Source organism: Paramormyrops kingsleyae, chromosome 3, assembly GCF_048594095.1.
Source record: "Paramormyrops kingsleyae isolate MSU_618 chromosome 3, PKINGS_0.4, whole genome shotgun sequence".
NCBI lineage: Eukaryota > Metazoa > Chordata > Actinopteri > Osteoglossiformes > Mormyridae > Paramormyrops > Paramormyrops kingsleyae.
This window is the reverse complement of record NC_132799.1, coordinates 18,040,417-18,056,533: the sequence shown is the minus strand read 5'-3', so window position 1 is coordinate 18,056,533 and position 16,117 is coordinate 18,040,417. Positions and strand designations below refer to the sequence as shown.

Here is a 16,117-nt window from a genome sequence, read left to right as displayed (position 1 = left end):
ATACTTAAGTAAAAGGAAACAAGGAGCAATAAAAGAACGTTCGTTTGGTTTATTGGTTCTTAATGAAACAAATGCTCATTCACTGTTCACCAAAACAAAGTGGTTCGTTTCAACACTTCCGCAGTGGAGCACACATCTGCATGGAATATGTGTCATAATGAATTAGCGATCAAACACACACACACAAACACACACACACGTACACGCACTCGTGGCTTCTCTGGGGTGTTAGCTATCACCCAGCACACACTAGAAGCATGTGCCCTCCCCCCTCTGGCAGCTTGTCAGACAGCCCTGGATCTTTCCACTGTCTCTGGGGTCCTCCGGAGCGTCCCTGTTACTGCATAGTTAGTCATTTGGACCCGGGGCCTGGAGTTGAACTCTGTCCAGCTGTACTCAGGCTGGCAGGAGGCGGAGCGTTTTCGGGATGCTTCCCGGTCCGTCCTGTTTTTCTTTTAGTTGTTTAAAGCGGAGCCTTTGTTTCCGTAGCTGGAGCCCTTTTCAATCTCGGTCTGCCCAATCATCCAGCGCACACAGACAGAGGCTGCAAGCACAAAGTAGGTGAAAGGTTGGTGGTGGCGGCGGCGGCGGCAGGGGGGGGGGGGGGGTATTTGAGATGGCCTGTTAAATCAATATCCCTGGAAGTCTTCCTATAAGTCGATATACCTTTCAAAACAATTCTAAATACATTTCTAAAAGATCTATCCTGGGCTACACAGTGATCAGCCATGCCCAGATGCTGTTCAGTCCTTGGTTGTGATTGGCCAGGAAACTGTTGCATTAATGGCAAAACTTGGGCATGGTGAGATGCTGTAGAACAGGCATGCACATTCTCAGAGAACTCCAAATGATGTGTATATATCACTATGTACTTATTCAGTAAATGTGACATTATGTGAAATATATACACAGTTTCGAGGAGTTTGCGTATTGTATGATGACATGCGCATGTTAAGTTGTCAGACAGGTTTTTTTGTGCTTCTCCTTTTATAATGTCTCCCTTGTGGTTTGTTCCTGAGGTTTACTAGCCCTGAATTGCTGGTTAGTCTTTCAGGTGATGATCAGGTGTATTTTTCTTTTTGACTTGCTGATAAATGGTATTGAGCAGGGTGTGATACGGGGGGCGTGGTAGGAATGAGCATGCAATTCATCAGCAAGGCAGCGTGCTTTCACAATTTTTTTTTTTCCCCCATTTTTCACACTTTAAGGAAAAGGAAGCTTTACTTACTGTTTAAAAGTACCTGAACTGCTCCCTCATGAAACATTTAGACAAAAGTGCAGTGATTAAAACCTGGAAACGAGCGATTAACCCCTACGGCACCTTACGGGTCTCCAACACACTACAGCCCCAGCTCCAAAAGCTTCCCCTAGCTTGACAACAGCGTCTTCATCTGCCCGCGAACAAATGATCAGGCTAAAAATAAACATGGACTGCTGTGCCCGGGGACACAGAGAAGATCAGAGAGCTACAGCTAGCAATCGGTCACATTGTGTTAGGTTACCTGCTCCTACTTAATTGGGACATGAAGTTCAGGGCCTTAACAAAACAATCTAGGTGCCCCACATGCAGATACAGATCATAAAAGATCATCTCAGCTGGTTTAAACAATATGGGGAGCAGGCCTGGCTCCACAGGGGGGCCAGGGTGGGTCTGACCCACCCAATCACGAGCTTAGGCAATCCCAAGGCTGGGAGAACACCAGCCAATCGTGGCATCTTTTTTGATCATTATAAATAGGAGGGAAACAGACCATTTCTTAGTAAAGATGGACTTGAATTCTTACCCCTTGGAGAATCGTGTGGCCCCACCCTACAAATTAGATCTAGAGCCAGGCCCGCAGGGGGGAGGCAGAAAAGTCCTAAACTGAGCTCCTAACATGATGTAGTACCCTTGGGTGTAGCGGAGTGTGCTGTCCCTGTGACCCACCTGCCACGCACAGTGCCACGGTACTGAGGATGGTGACCCAGGAGCCGGTGCCGACCAGCCGCATCACTAGGAGGCCCAGCGGGTACAGCAGCAGAGCTGCCCAGAATAGCCAATTCAGCAAAGCCCAGGGCCGCTGTGGCAAGCTGACTGTGGGGCCCGGGAAGCGGCCCGTTTGGTAGTACTGCTCCTGGAATTCGTCCTGTGGCACATGGGGCAGGAACGGAGTAACTAAGCAGGACTGACTCACCAAAGCAGAACATCTATATTACTGTGTATTAATCTAACAAGTCTAAGGGCCTTATTTACACATTGTCATGTTAAATTTAAACACCAGATTCTGAAAGTGAGACCATACTAGTCAATTTATTAACATGATGTATACATTTGTGAATTGCTATTATAGATGTCTGTAGGAAGACTGAGCTTTCAGTCGTGCCTTGGTGGGGCTACATTTTTGATGCAGGGACACACCTGCCCTAAATCCCATCTCTACCGAACCCACAGGATTTACTCTGTGCCCACGCACCTTTTCCTGGTAGAGTTTGTGAAGCCAGGCGGAACATTCCACCTCGTCATCCGGAATGGTTTCCAGAGGAATTCTCCTAGGATGACATCAGAGTGAGGGGAGCCTTTCGGAAATTTGTTTGTACTGCATTCAGAGTCAAGTGTGGGGAAAGTCCCTTCATGGAGGAATGGGTGTAGATTGTGCAAACATACCCCTTATCTAAACATCTGTCTAATCCCAGCAAACAGAGGAGCTATCGCAGGCATTGTCCCCCCTCTGTTGCCACAGTAATTACAGAACGATTCCCACGCGCGTTCTGGAACACGGCTCACCTTACATACAGATCCGCGTGATACTTTTTCCCATTGAGAACTCCCAGCAGAGTTGGAGTTTCATTGTTTCTGAAATTAAGCGTAGAATCGTACACAGCGCTGACTATGGAGGAGACACAAACAACAGATATGGGCAAGTGTAACAACGTTGAGCACAGAGCAATGACCAACAGGTTGCGACCCAAACAAAACACGTCCCTTCGCTTATTTTTTCACACCCCCACAAGACATAGGAATCTATTCCCTTAACTCGCATGCATCCTGCTAGCACTAAATTCCATTATCCCAATTAGAAAATACCTCAGAGGTATTTGGTTTTGCATGAGGAAGGGTTAAATCCAAAAAAAGAAAGCCCTCCCCCAGGTCAGGTGTGCCACTCGAAGCCCCCCTCACCTGCCCCTCGGAGGTTATTCACAGTGATACAGAAGCCCTTGGTTCGGGGCAGCAGGTGGTGCTTCAGCTTGGGCAGGCCTTTGCTCTCTGCCACCTGCATGCTGATCTGGTGTTTCTTCTCGGTAAACCGAGTGCCTTCGCAATGCAGCAGGAACTGGGAGGGACCGAAAGAGGCTCCATCAACTGCGGCCTTGAGCAGAGGGTCCAATCTAGGCAAAACTTTACAAGCGGGGCCCCCACACCATGAAGTCTGACGATCATTTCACTTCCTCCACAATGCAAGTAATTTGGGGCCCCATTCTACTTACAGCAAGAGTCAAACATGTTCAGCACCAGTCAAAAGTATAGACATATCTGCTCAAAGAAAGGTTTACTTGTACTATTCTATACATTTTAGACAAAATATAAAGACATCAAAACTATAAAATAACATATACTGAATAATACACTGACCAAAGAAGAATTTAACAAAAAAATGACTTTGTTGGGGGGGGGGGGGGCGGGGTGGTTAGCCCTGTGAGTTGGGACATGGAATATCATCGCTTCAAATCCCTGGGCTGTCACAGTGATCCCACGAAGGCCCTTAACCCCAATTGCTCTACTGTGTTAATTCAGGTGGTCCGGTCATGTAATGCAACACAATCACTCTCCTTTGTAGACATCTTGGGATGCCCAAACTTTTGACTGGTACTGTATATAATATATGTTTTGTTCAGGACTTTGTCTGGGCCGTCTTGAGCCAATCAGGCCCCAGGCAGCTGCCTACTTCGCCTACGCTTGGATCCGGCTCTGGCCTTGAGAAAATTCTGACCCAGCACAAGACGGCCCTGCTCTTAGGCTGCTATATTAGCACAGACGATTGGGTTCCGCTAGTGAAATCATCATTTTTATTCAATGGCTTAAGGTCGCAGGGGTGGAACTTTGAGGTCTGCCGGGGGTTCAGTGTAATCAGTTGCTAATTAAAAGGCAGCCTCTGGGGTGACAGTGAAGCTGGCTCTTGAAGTAGCCAGACACGCATGCGCATACACACACACACACACACACACACAGAGTCATTAACCGTAATTTGATCAGTGGCTGAAGGGCAAATTCAAAGTAGGTTACACCAACACTGTTCACGCTCAAGCTTCTAAGTCAAGGTTAAGGAGAGATGATGCTACAACCTTCTGTCTGAGTTAAGGAGCAAGTCCTACAAAGTAAAACAGAGTTCAGTCTCATTCACACCTGGGGGGGAAAAAAAATTGTCGGGTGGTACAGTATTTAAATGTGTTACAATGAACCCTGCACTCACTCATGCGTGTCATTCAACACTGGATGACTTATGACGTACAAAAAAGCACCATGGATGTACCACATATATCAAGTTACCCAAAGACGAACAAGTCAATCATGCCAAAGAATCTCACTCAACCAATGTTTTCTCAAGAACACCCGAGGGGTGAAGATGATGATGGATTAATGTGTTTTGATGTTTTTAAGATTTCGACCAAATTACATTCAGGGACTGAAGGCGATACCACATCCATTCCCACTTGAAAAAAGCCATATAATCTCTACAAATGTCCACCTTAAGAGTCATTGGCGGCTTATCAAAGCTACAGCTCTGTCCCCTTCCCGTCATTGTCTGATGACAAGCATGCACATCTTGGTCCTGCTCACCCAGAAGTTCTCGGGGTAATTCCGCAGGTTCTGGAGACTCTGGGCCACAGTCTTACGATCTTCTTCCCACTTCCTCTTGCAGAACACAATCTCCAGGAAGTACCACATCCAGCCAATCAGGGGCACAAATGCTAGCTCCTTTTTAGCTAAAACCTTGGAGCTCTGAAACAGCAGAGGATAGCAAGACTACCTGCAATGTCCACATCAACTAAATCACTTCCAAAAAAAAACACTGCTTATAAACTGCCTAATCAAATGTCTGCATTTTGGAACATAATTCACACTCTAATCAACATTTTACCCTGCAGTCATATGACTGCTGTTTCTACAACTCAGAGCAACACTTGACCAGAATAAAATATACATCCCGCCTTCTTACCCCGAGGACACCAAATCGTTCACAGAAGGTCCATCCACACAGAAAGTCTATTTCAAAGTTGTGATTGAGGACAACGATGGCGTTCTCCTTGCCATACAGCTTGGTGGTCTGCGGGTCCGAGTAGAGAGTGCATTCTGTGCCAGACCACCACTCCAGCAGCACCACCATTTCTGAAGACCAAAAATCAGGTTAGCGAGGGTGTAGGAACAGTCTGATAATTACCACACAATTTAACTTTACATGAATACGCTGCAGAGCACTGGTGAATACAACAATACGGGGACATTTTTGAGAGGTCTGCTTTTTTGCTGAAGCAGCAAAGAGCAGGACTGTACAACAACAACCCAGTGAGTCCTTTTCATTTTTTGTCTGTTTGTATGATACACAGCAGTACATGTGCCTGGTAACAATAACAGTCTCAAGAGAAGTGAAAGGTCTTACCCTACGGTTTTACTGTTGTATAACTCATCCATTTACACAGTGGAATGTCTCTAATAAAGACATTTCATTTGGGTAAATTTTTGACAAGGTAACAATGGGACAGACATGAAAACTCCTGCTACCTCAGGTAAGCACTAATTGCCTGAAGAACAACCTATCCGGCTCAGCGTAAAAATACCGCAGCAGAACACACATCAACTGGAAATTATGTCACTACTTCCTGTTTCTTTGTTGCCAAGAGGTTACCGTGACAACAAACATTATGAATTTGTATTGTTTAATTACAGGAAGATTATGAAGGATGACATCACGAAGTAATGGTTAGTTCTGTCATATCACCAATAACAACCGTCCAAAACTATTGATGATTTTTACAAAACACAAAGAGGTTAACAAGGATGGGATTTTCCAATAGTTAAAAGTTAACAGCTGTCTACTTATTCAGTTAAAAAAAATCATAAAAGTAAAATGACCTGCTTTATGAAAATATAAATGATATTTATAGGGGTTTTGGGGGGTGGACAAGTAAAATTGACTATGCTGAATAAATTTGTTCTACTAAGAAATTCACATGGATTTCCCACTACACTGATGCGTGTTGGTTTACAGTTTTTCACACCACTTGCACAATACATTACATCACTACATTTTACCAGTGGCCTCTCATTATCCATAATGACCAGAGAAAATTATAGTTTTCACATTTAGCTCAGAGCTACACAATTTTGTATAAAATCCCTGGCCTTTCAAGAGTAAACCAGGAAATGAATCAGGCTTATTCCCAATGTGGAAGTTCATTTGCTTCTGGTTGAACATGGCTTATGCGTACCAGCATTTCAGCAGCTAAGCTCCTGGAAACTCAGCCCCAGGGTGCCACGAGAGCTTTCTGATCCTGACATCTCTCGGTTCCCTTTTCATGTGTGCTAACAGCATTCTCACTTGTTATTTTCAGATTTCAGACCCGATATACAAATCAGCTAATTTTCTTGCCTCCATGTCACTCAAAACACAATGCTCATATTCAAGATCACCACGCTTGTCTTCATTCAGCTGCACTCACTGTAGCTGCGATTAACCAGACAGTGTTTCACACCAGGAAGTGATAATAGTTGTTAATGTTTTGGTTCAGAATGAACACATCAAGTGCAAACTAGGAGATGAGGTCAGTCATTAAAATGGTAATGTAGAAAGGAAGTAAGGTATTTAAGGTATGTAAGGGCTCCTGCAGCTTTCTCATCCTGATGTTGGCTTTGGACAGTCTAGTTATGTGAATTGTGATGAGACATGATAAACCTACATTTCAAATTAAATTAGTGCAGCTACTTGGCCGAAGACACCACAATCCAATACTGGGTTAGCAGTTATGGATGGATAGTCTTCTAATTTCACTGTACCTTGTGCAATTACAATAAAGGCATTCATTCATTCATTATTCATTCATTCAGAGCAATCGCAAGGTTTGTGATACAGCACTACTCAACACTATTATTATAAGAACAGAACAAAGCAACAAATGCCTGTTGCGTGATGCCTGAGTGTTTGGGGGCTGCAACAGTGAGAACAAAACGATTTCAGCCTGCATAACATCTCAGCGCTGTTTGTACATCTCACTTCTTTGTCAATTATCTCTCTCAGTCAATCTCAATTTAGTGACTAGATCTTGAACTGAAAGCTTTATTTTTTCTAAGTAGTTAGTTAACTTGGTTAAAAACGTTTATATTGCAATATAATATTGTATATATTGCATTCCGCGTCATGCGGTAAATGACACATGGTCCACAGAAGGGACCAATCTACTTTATTTACGTATTATTATACATTTCTATTTGTTGTAAATGGAGTTCAGAAGTGCACAGTAAGTAAACGATGGCTAAATGTCCATTTTTAAACTTTACCATTAAAAAAGAAAGTTAAACAACACTTTTGCTATAATGAGTCAGTTTCTTTTACATTTACAGCATTTTACATATCCTTTCACAGATAACATTGCTAGGTAAGTGTTTAAACAGCTAATTAGCATACCTACAAACTTTCCAGTTTGGTTGGATTAATATGGCAATATGACATTTCAGCCATACCACCCACCCAAACGTAGCATGCATTCAACACCCAACAGTCAGGTTAAACAGGTCCAGTATATAATGGACTTTGTTGTAAATACACCAGACAGGCTCTACTGGCTGTACACCTTTACATACTGTGACACGCTTAAATGCATAAAAATCTGGGTTATTCTCAGCGATAATATGCCGTTTACTACTGGTGATCATCTGTTTATTTTCAAATGTGTTGCAACTCTGAGAAGATCACACACTCCTGGGACACCAGCCAAACGTCCCACTGACTGTACCCTGAAATTCACACAAAACACCACAGCATCCCCACAATGCTTCGGAAAGGCAGCAAAAAAATAATAATTGTACATTCACTCAGCGAATTTTCCAAGAAATGCTTCAAATTTTAAACAAATTAACCAGCAACATCATCACCATATGCAAATGTGTAACTGACTGGTGGCAGCCCTGCCAAGCCCTTTCCCTAGGGGGCTTTAGCCTTTGCTCGTGGTTGTCTAACCTTGGTTAATTAACATTTTAAAGCACCTTGCTGTACATCAACTCTCCTTGGTTGGTCCCCCTGGGCAGCTCTGGCTGCGACATTCTTGGGCCTGGAGGTTTTCCCATCTTCCCGTGGACCTGGAACCGTTTTGAGACGTCCTGAACTGAGGTGTCTGTCCCTAACATTACAAATCATTTTATAAAAGTTTGTGTAGAGCATCTGGAGGGAAGCGACCCTCTTTCCTATGTGCTCTTATGCAAATTTTATTGGGTCTTTTCGTTAGCCAAAGTTCAATGGCTCAATCACTGGAAGCAGGGCTGTTAGGTGGGGGGGGGGAGGCTAGACTGCTGGAAAATCTCTTTCCAGTCACTCTGAGCAATTTAGAAAAACAAACATGACCAATGGACTGAACACATACGTGTTTGGCGGATGCATCACAAGAGGCAGTTTCTGGCTCGCATAAATGGCCCATTGTTTTGGCGGGGATACGGTCTCTAATTGAGTTGAATAGCTGCTTACAAACATTATTCAGAAGTGTACGGTCCCAGCGGCTGATGTGAAGCTACTCTGTTGTATAGCCTTTTTTGCTCCTCACAAACCCCCGGCTTGTTCCTACGGTTCCTCCAGCCACTCCTCTGATGCAGCTGTTAACCGCTTTGCCGAGTCAGGCGCTACTTTGACTGCTTCGTGACCTTGATAAGGTTTAAAGGTTATTTTTAGAGTTGTTCCAGGGTGCACGCTCAAGCAGTATGTGCCATTACCATACTGTTAGCACAAGCAAGGTAGCAAATGCTATCTGGAGTAGATGGAAAGTTGGAAGGAAAAGGAGATACTTACAACAGACATACACTGTATCATGCTCCTAATGTGATACCTATATGGTTCCTTTGCATGGTGGCGATGCATAATGCTAGTTGGCAGTTGTGCCTAGTGCAGGGGTGGCCAATCTTAACCGCAATGGGCCAGTGTGTATGCAGGTTTTCGCTGGAACTCCCTAATTAGGTCACTAATTAGAGGACTGATTGGCTGAAGAGTCCTCACACCTGGGTTTGAACAGCTGACCTAAAGGTTATCCCAAAAACCTACATACACACCGGCCTTTTGTGGATAAGATTGCCCATCCCTGGCCTAGTGCAGGTTAGCATAGCATAGCTTGCGAATGTAGACGAGCAGACTGAACCAGGGGAAAACGGAAGAACAGGCCCGGCTTGGCCCCAAGATAGCGGGCACCACTCACGGCTTGCGATGGAGTAGCACAGCCGGCAGTTGATCCTTCGAGCCAGCTGCTTGTCGATGACCCAGAGCGGCAACGTGCACACCTGGAGCACGTTGATGATCAGGCCGCTGAGCAGGAAGACGTAGCAGATGAACAGGTGGCAGAGGAACTGCGACTTGAGAGCTCGCAGCAGGCCCATATTTCCTGAACCCTCTTCCCTCTATAGCTGCAAGAGAGATGGAGACCTTTGGTCAATGAGCATTGAGTAATCTACTTGACTTTGAATAACTGTCGCTCACAAATTTTAATTTACTGATCGGTATCAGTGGGAGTGGCTGCAAGAGTGGACCAAACTTATGCAAGCTCAGAGTCAAGCCCAAAAATGCAAGCTTTATAAATGTATTCACTCATTTGAGTGTATTGCAAGTGCTCAAAAGAACTTACTTTCCTGAATCATGGTGAATTTACAGTCCATCTACAACATTTTCATACACCTGATGGTTGAACCTGTAATTCCTGTTTATTGGTCAGCCAGAGTGAGCAGACAAGTCTCAAAATAAGAACATAAGAAATTTACAAATGAGAAGAGGCCATTTGGCCCATCAACCTTGTTTAGGGGACTCAACTAATAGCTCAGAGTTGTTAAAATCTTATCTAGCTCTGATTTAAAGGAACCCAAGGTTTTAGCTTGCACTACACCAGTGGTTCCCAAACTGGGGGGCGCAGAGGGGGGGGTGGGGGGGCACACCAATGGGATAGCCTCAGGGGCAAAATAATCTCTTCACAGACTGGACGATTAAACAAATGAAGCAGCGCAACATTACAGTAACTAACAATAAATAAACCACTAACTTACGTGTACTGTTAGAGCATTTATGTAATTTATTTAAACTTTATTTTACCATGTAAATTAACTGAAAACCAGTTCTCACTGTTTTATGTGATATTCGGGAGAAATAGCAGATAACGCATCGGAACTGCCTGGGATACAAACGTCACGTTCTTCAGCCAATAAGGGTAAGTTGTATCGTCACGAAGGCAGTTCCAGTTTGTTCAGCCGGCTGAGAGGTGCTGTACCATCTGTCTTAGGTCGTCTTGCTCTTGCAAGGCTTTTGAACCATGTGACATGGTGACGCGCCGGACAAAAAAAATCTAAAAATATCATGAAAAACGAGGTTTAAAATTTTCTACATGAAGTGCAGGGAGACTATCAATTAATGGGTAAGACTTAGTGTTGTTTTGTGCTATAGTGTAGGCTGAAACCTGTGGTTATCATTAAAAACAAAATGCGGTAAACGTAAGACAAACTTTAATTTGTGTACGCCAATGAATATTAACAGGAATGTTAAATCTGCATTTGCATAATTTCAAACTAATACTGGACTTTTATTTTTAATTGTTTGCTCTTTTTTCCTCCCACAGTGGTGAAATTGCACCATTTGTATTTTGTAATTGCATTTGTTTCGCTCAATTAGAAAAGGGAGTTGTATTTCAAATAAAGTTTGAATCTGAACCTGTGTAGTTTGAATGGGGGGGCTCAATAATGTTTCTATCTAGAAAAGGGGGGCCCTGCAGAGAAAGTTTGAGAACCACTGCACTACACTAACAGGAGGATTATTCCATACTCTAACTACACACTGTGTAAAGAAGTGCTTTCTCAAATCTATTTTAAAATGTTCTCCTGCTAATTTCCACCTATGCCCACGAGTTCTTGTATTTAAAGTCATATTGCCATGAAGTGCCTCATTTTGACCAAGCCCACCATGACGCCTGCACTGCACTTTCTATAACTGAGGAGAGTAAGAACCAGGTACCAGTATCAGAACAAGAGAGAATTTTTAAAGCATTTAAATACATTGGTTTGGTCTTTCTGCATTCATCGGTTTGGAAGCATATACTTTATACTTATCATGATGCATATTTGAGGAAGGAAGGGAGGGGGAGTGACAGATGATCAGAAGGTCAGTGCTGATTGGAGGAGAATCATCATGTCTGTCACCAGTGTCCTGAACACCAATGAGACTGAACATTCAAATGCACTGTAAACTGTTTGAGGAAAACTGATAAACCTGTTTATCTTGGCTGATGCAGGAAGTAGACTCTGATGCAGTAAAGCACAGCACTACACAACCTTTGCCCACAGTGACCCATAATTATGCACGTCACTTGAGCGCATTGGATCTGTATTGCTTCAGAAAGCCTCTTATTGGACCAGCAAACAATCCAGCGTGTAACCTGATCCGCAATCAGCAGATCTCCCGTATTAGCAAACTCCCTTGGGTCTTTTAGGGCATCCATCACAGAGATGATACAGCCGTTTGGGAGGGCAGGCGATCTCTGGGAGAGACTGTGCCCTTGAGAAGACTGAGTCAGCATGGATCTCACACCTCCAGTGCTGGGGAAGAGGTCATCCAGGTTACGGCAGCCGGGTGCGGCACTATCAAGAACCGAAACGACCCATAAAGCTCACCTGCACAGCTGCGAGTCTATACACGTTTAATTTTGTTCTTCAGCATCAGCAGCAGAACATAAAAGCAGAAATGCCAGGTCAACACTGAGGCTTTCCTAGGGGCGTGCGGTAATGCAACCCTGGTAATGCACCTGTGACCCCTAGCTCTGCCAGCAGCAGCATGGTGACACGTACGGTTCAGACATGGCAGAGAGCCGTGATCAACACATGGAAAAACCAGAGTGAAGTGGGAGCTGGAAACTGTTTATTAACAGGCCACTTAATGACTGAAAGGCACCAAAAAATGAGTGAAAACATACAATACTAAGCCACCATTTAAATGACCAGAAGAGTTATGACTAAATGACACAATGAACAATTAGTTACAATAGCTCGACTTAATATAAGTGGGGCACTTATAATAAGGGGGCTCTACTGTACATCTATTCACCATTATAAATTAAGTCTTCAAAGCATGGACAGAGATGCTAGACAAGGGTGCGGTCAAGTAATGCAACACAGACCTGCCCATATCCATACAAGCTCCAGCCTGCCATTTCAAAGACATCAAACAAGTTTGTAATCCTCCTCAAGCCTTCAGGGGAAACCGCCAATCGTCCATTTGCAACAGGACTAACGTGCCCCCAATATCACACCCCCCCGTCCCCCCGAGGCCCTGCATTACCATCCTAGCTTCAGTTCCTCGGTGAACTTACTGGAGTAACGACATGACAGAAGCTGGAATGCTGGGGGATCCCACCAATATTGGTCCGGAATACCTGACCACTCACCCCTGTATTCCCCATTTGTATTATATTATATACATATATTCTTCCATTTGGAAACAAAGCAAATAGACGTTTGCTTTTGGGTTGACAATAACTCATGTCTTAATCTCCACATCGCTGTCATACAAGTTGTGTGTCACATGGAAAAAAATACCCAGAAATGCAATGGGGGGTGTTAGCCCAGTCAGTAATCTCTTAAGTGCCTTATTTGTGACAGTACTGTGACAGTACTATTTACACAAATCTTACACCTCTTCAAATTCACATGGACTCTCACACATTCCAGGAATGGTTTTGCTCCACTGGCTACATTCTTCAGCTGAAGACCAGCACCACCTCATAGCCAGAAGGCCTCAGCAGCAAACCCCAATCACTTTTCAGAGCTCTTTACCTGCTGTATGGCCCAAAAACAAGTTTAATGAATCAAGTCTTTACCCTGGCCTGACATTACTTAAACTTTAAAATGGCTGATGGAAAAACCAAAGCAAACACAGCCGGGATGGATAAAGGATGTGCTCAGTGACAAGCCTGCCCGCTTAACGCTCTTCCTCAAAAAGACACGCACAGATTCAGATTCCCCCATCCACACTCCGTACACACGTGCCTGGGCTACACTGGACGACAGAAGGGCAACTGCAGTCTTTACGCAACAAATAGAAGCTGTGCTCAAACAAGAAGGCGACTGACACTTCCTAAGGTTGACAACACACCGTTATACGGCGGTGAGCCCTTCCAGGAAATCGGCATGACACTACAAGACCACTTCCTGTCATCCCTGCTGCCGGTGCACAGCTGAGAAAGACCCCTGGTGGATAAAGTCGCCATGCAGCTGCCTTTGGGAAACAAAGTTACTCTGGGAAATGCCATGTTTTTATTTGACTCAAAGGGACAGTCCTTTGACTTGTGTGATGAATGTAGATTTTAGTGTATTTGGCACAAAGGTCACTCAAGTGCTAGACCCAGAAAAACACATACAACCTCCTAACATTATCTTGCATTAAGAATATAAAATGAATATAAACTGATTATTGTCTTTTACACCTTCAAACCAGATCTCACACATTTTGGTTCAACCTATTTGTCCTAAAAAGGTGGAAGACTCCTCTTCCAGGCGTAGACTGACAGCACCACGCATGTTTGGTCTATTTCATTGCAAAGACAGGGCACATATATGACCCTGATGAGGAGAGGTGATAAAATCCAAGACAAATGCTTTATGAATCAGCTGAGTACATGCTCTCAAAACGTCTGTTTCCTGGGTAACCAGGGTTTTTTTTGCAAAGACAATGGGGAGAGCAAAAGCAACTGTTCAGAGATTAATTCCATTTTAATGCCTTGCGTTGGAAACAAATGTAAAAACCTTAAACTGAATTTAATTAGTAAACACAGACCGAAGAACATCCGTTTGCACCACTAGAGATCACACGAGACTGGAATATATATTGTATCCTTACACAATATTGGTACATTATCCCTATGGATATCAGACAAAAACAGACACTTAACGCAAATCTGTGCCTCTTGCTGGGGTCACCGAGACCGTCGGACGTGGTTGCCATGGGAGCCCGGCTCTTCGCCGGCGGGTCGGCCTCCCTCCCCCCTCCGCCGGTGCTTGGAACATTCTCGCCCAGCATCCGGAGCGCAGGGCCGGGACAATGAGACGCGCTGTCCCCGTCGCCCCAAGTGGTACCGTCAGTACGCCTCCTACCTCTTCACAACCAAGCGTCATTTCCATACGTTTTCTCAAACTTCTGTTTTTTTTTATCCCGACCCCAGCGTCCGTGCTCCACACCTGGCGTACATTCATGGATACATCTCGCCGCTTATTTTCCACCACGTTGCCCAATTATAATCCCTCGCAAACCTCATTTGCAGAATGTTACAAACACATAATTGACGCGCAGTACTAAGCTCCACCACCAACCCGAAGGTGACAGGCAAACTAAAACAACACGAAAGAAATATTAGACGTAAAGCAAAAAAAAAAAAAAAAACAAATCAAAGGACCGGTACCATAAGATCGCACTATACCTTGCGTCCGCTACCACATGGGCGGCACGGAGCGTCACCCAAAAGGGAGGTGTGGCGAGGTATGGAAAGAGTAGAAGCAGTTCGGCGCGACCACGGATCCGACACGCAACGTGCGCGGCAGCCCAGTCTAATAAGCAAGTTGGCTGGCTGTGTGGACCACACCCGCTTCGGGGAAACTCCACCCCTAGTCTGGCAAGACGGAGTCATACAAGACGGAGATGTGAAGAGATGGACTTCGCCAGCACGTATCATCCCCTTCCAGTTCCAAACTTCGCGCTGCCCGTGATGAAAACGAAACTTCTTTACGCGTAGTTTTAAATAGCAGTGAGGGGTGTTGCCTCTTAGCAAATGTTGAACTCTTAGCGCGCCATATTCCGGGCAACAGCACCCTCTGCAGGCCACTCATAGTGGTGCAATCTCACTTGACAACACGAGGCATTTGTCTTCGTTTTAAATTCGAAAGTTTACTTCATCTACCTGTTTTTGTATTTATGGAATACAAACATTTCCGCACAATATATGTGTGATATAGGGGACAGAAGTCTCAATCTAATCGCCAAGGATTTATGACAAATTCTTGAGTGATTAGTAAACACAGCCTGGTGGCGGTAGAAATTTCTGTCGTGGGCTTTTTCTGGAAGCCCCTCCACCGCGGGCTTTTTTTTGAGCATCTCTGCGTTTGTGTTGGACATTACGGCAGGTTAACGACCGCTGTTAAGCGAGCCATATCATGATAAAATTATGCTATAAAACGTTGTTTGAGGGTCACGAAGAGGTCTGAGGGATCGCAGAGTGAAACACACAAATCATACGCTATATATGGAAAGTATAAGAAGTGTCAAGATCAGTACACCAGACCTGTCATTAATGGGTTGAGGGGTCGCAGGAACAAACATACAAATCATATATATATGAAAAATGCAACAAGTTTCAGGACGGATTCACCAGACCTCTCATCATTGGACTATAACAAGCCTGAGCCTGTCTTTTAGCATTGGCACATACCTGCGCAGTCCTATCACTTGGATATGCAGGAAGTCATTGAGTTATGCATTTCACCCCCGCTATCTCCGAGTTCTTGTTGCTGCACTCAATCTGTCTATTTTAAAGTTAGTGGTATTTCACCAGGGTTTGTCAGTTTTGTTGTGTTGGCTGGAGTGAGATTTTCAGTTCGAGAGAAGTCTGCACACGCATTTACATGCATGTAACAGTTTTACTACCTTGTGCTTTTGATGTAGCTAATTATAGGTTTATAATGGAATAATATAGATTTGCTGTAAGATTTCTTGCATGTGGGTGAGAGTCTGAAAGCGTGAGTGTCACGCCAGATGTGTGAGAGTTGGCAACTCTGATTTCATTCACTCTCCAGAAAGTGCATGGGACAGGCTACGAATTAATCACCAATCAGACGAACAAGGAGCGATCTTACATCTTAAGAATG

General features: G+C 44.2%; 1 protein-coding gene across 1 annotated transcript; it reads right to left on the bottom strand.

Annotated features, from left to right (window-relative positions):
* Positions 1 to 35: 35 nt before the first annotated feature.
* agpat4 (1-acylglycerol-3-phosphate O-acyltransferase 4 (lysophosphatidic acid acyltransferase, delta)) lies at positions 36 to 15,011 on the bottom strand. Its single transcript, XM_023830249.2, has 9 exons — positions 14,677 to 15,011; positions 9,430 to 9,634; positions 5,196 to 5,365; positions 4,817 to 4,978; positions 3,158 to 3,311; positions 2,765 to 2,867; positions 2,454 to 2,529; positions 1,928 to 2,126; positions 36 to 544 (listed from the first exon to the last, which is right to left on the bottom strand). Exons 2-9 carry the CDS (start codon positions 9,605 to 9,607, stop codon positions 456 to 458), a joined length of 1,131 nt encoding a protein of 376 aa, XP_023686017.1. The 5' UTR covers positions 9,608 to 9,634; positions 14,677 to 15,011; the 3' UTR covers positions 36 to 455.
* Between the last annotated feature and the right edge of the window lie 1,106 nt (positions 15,012 to 16,117).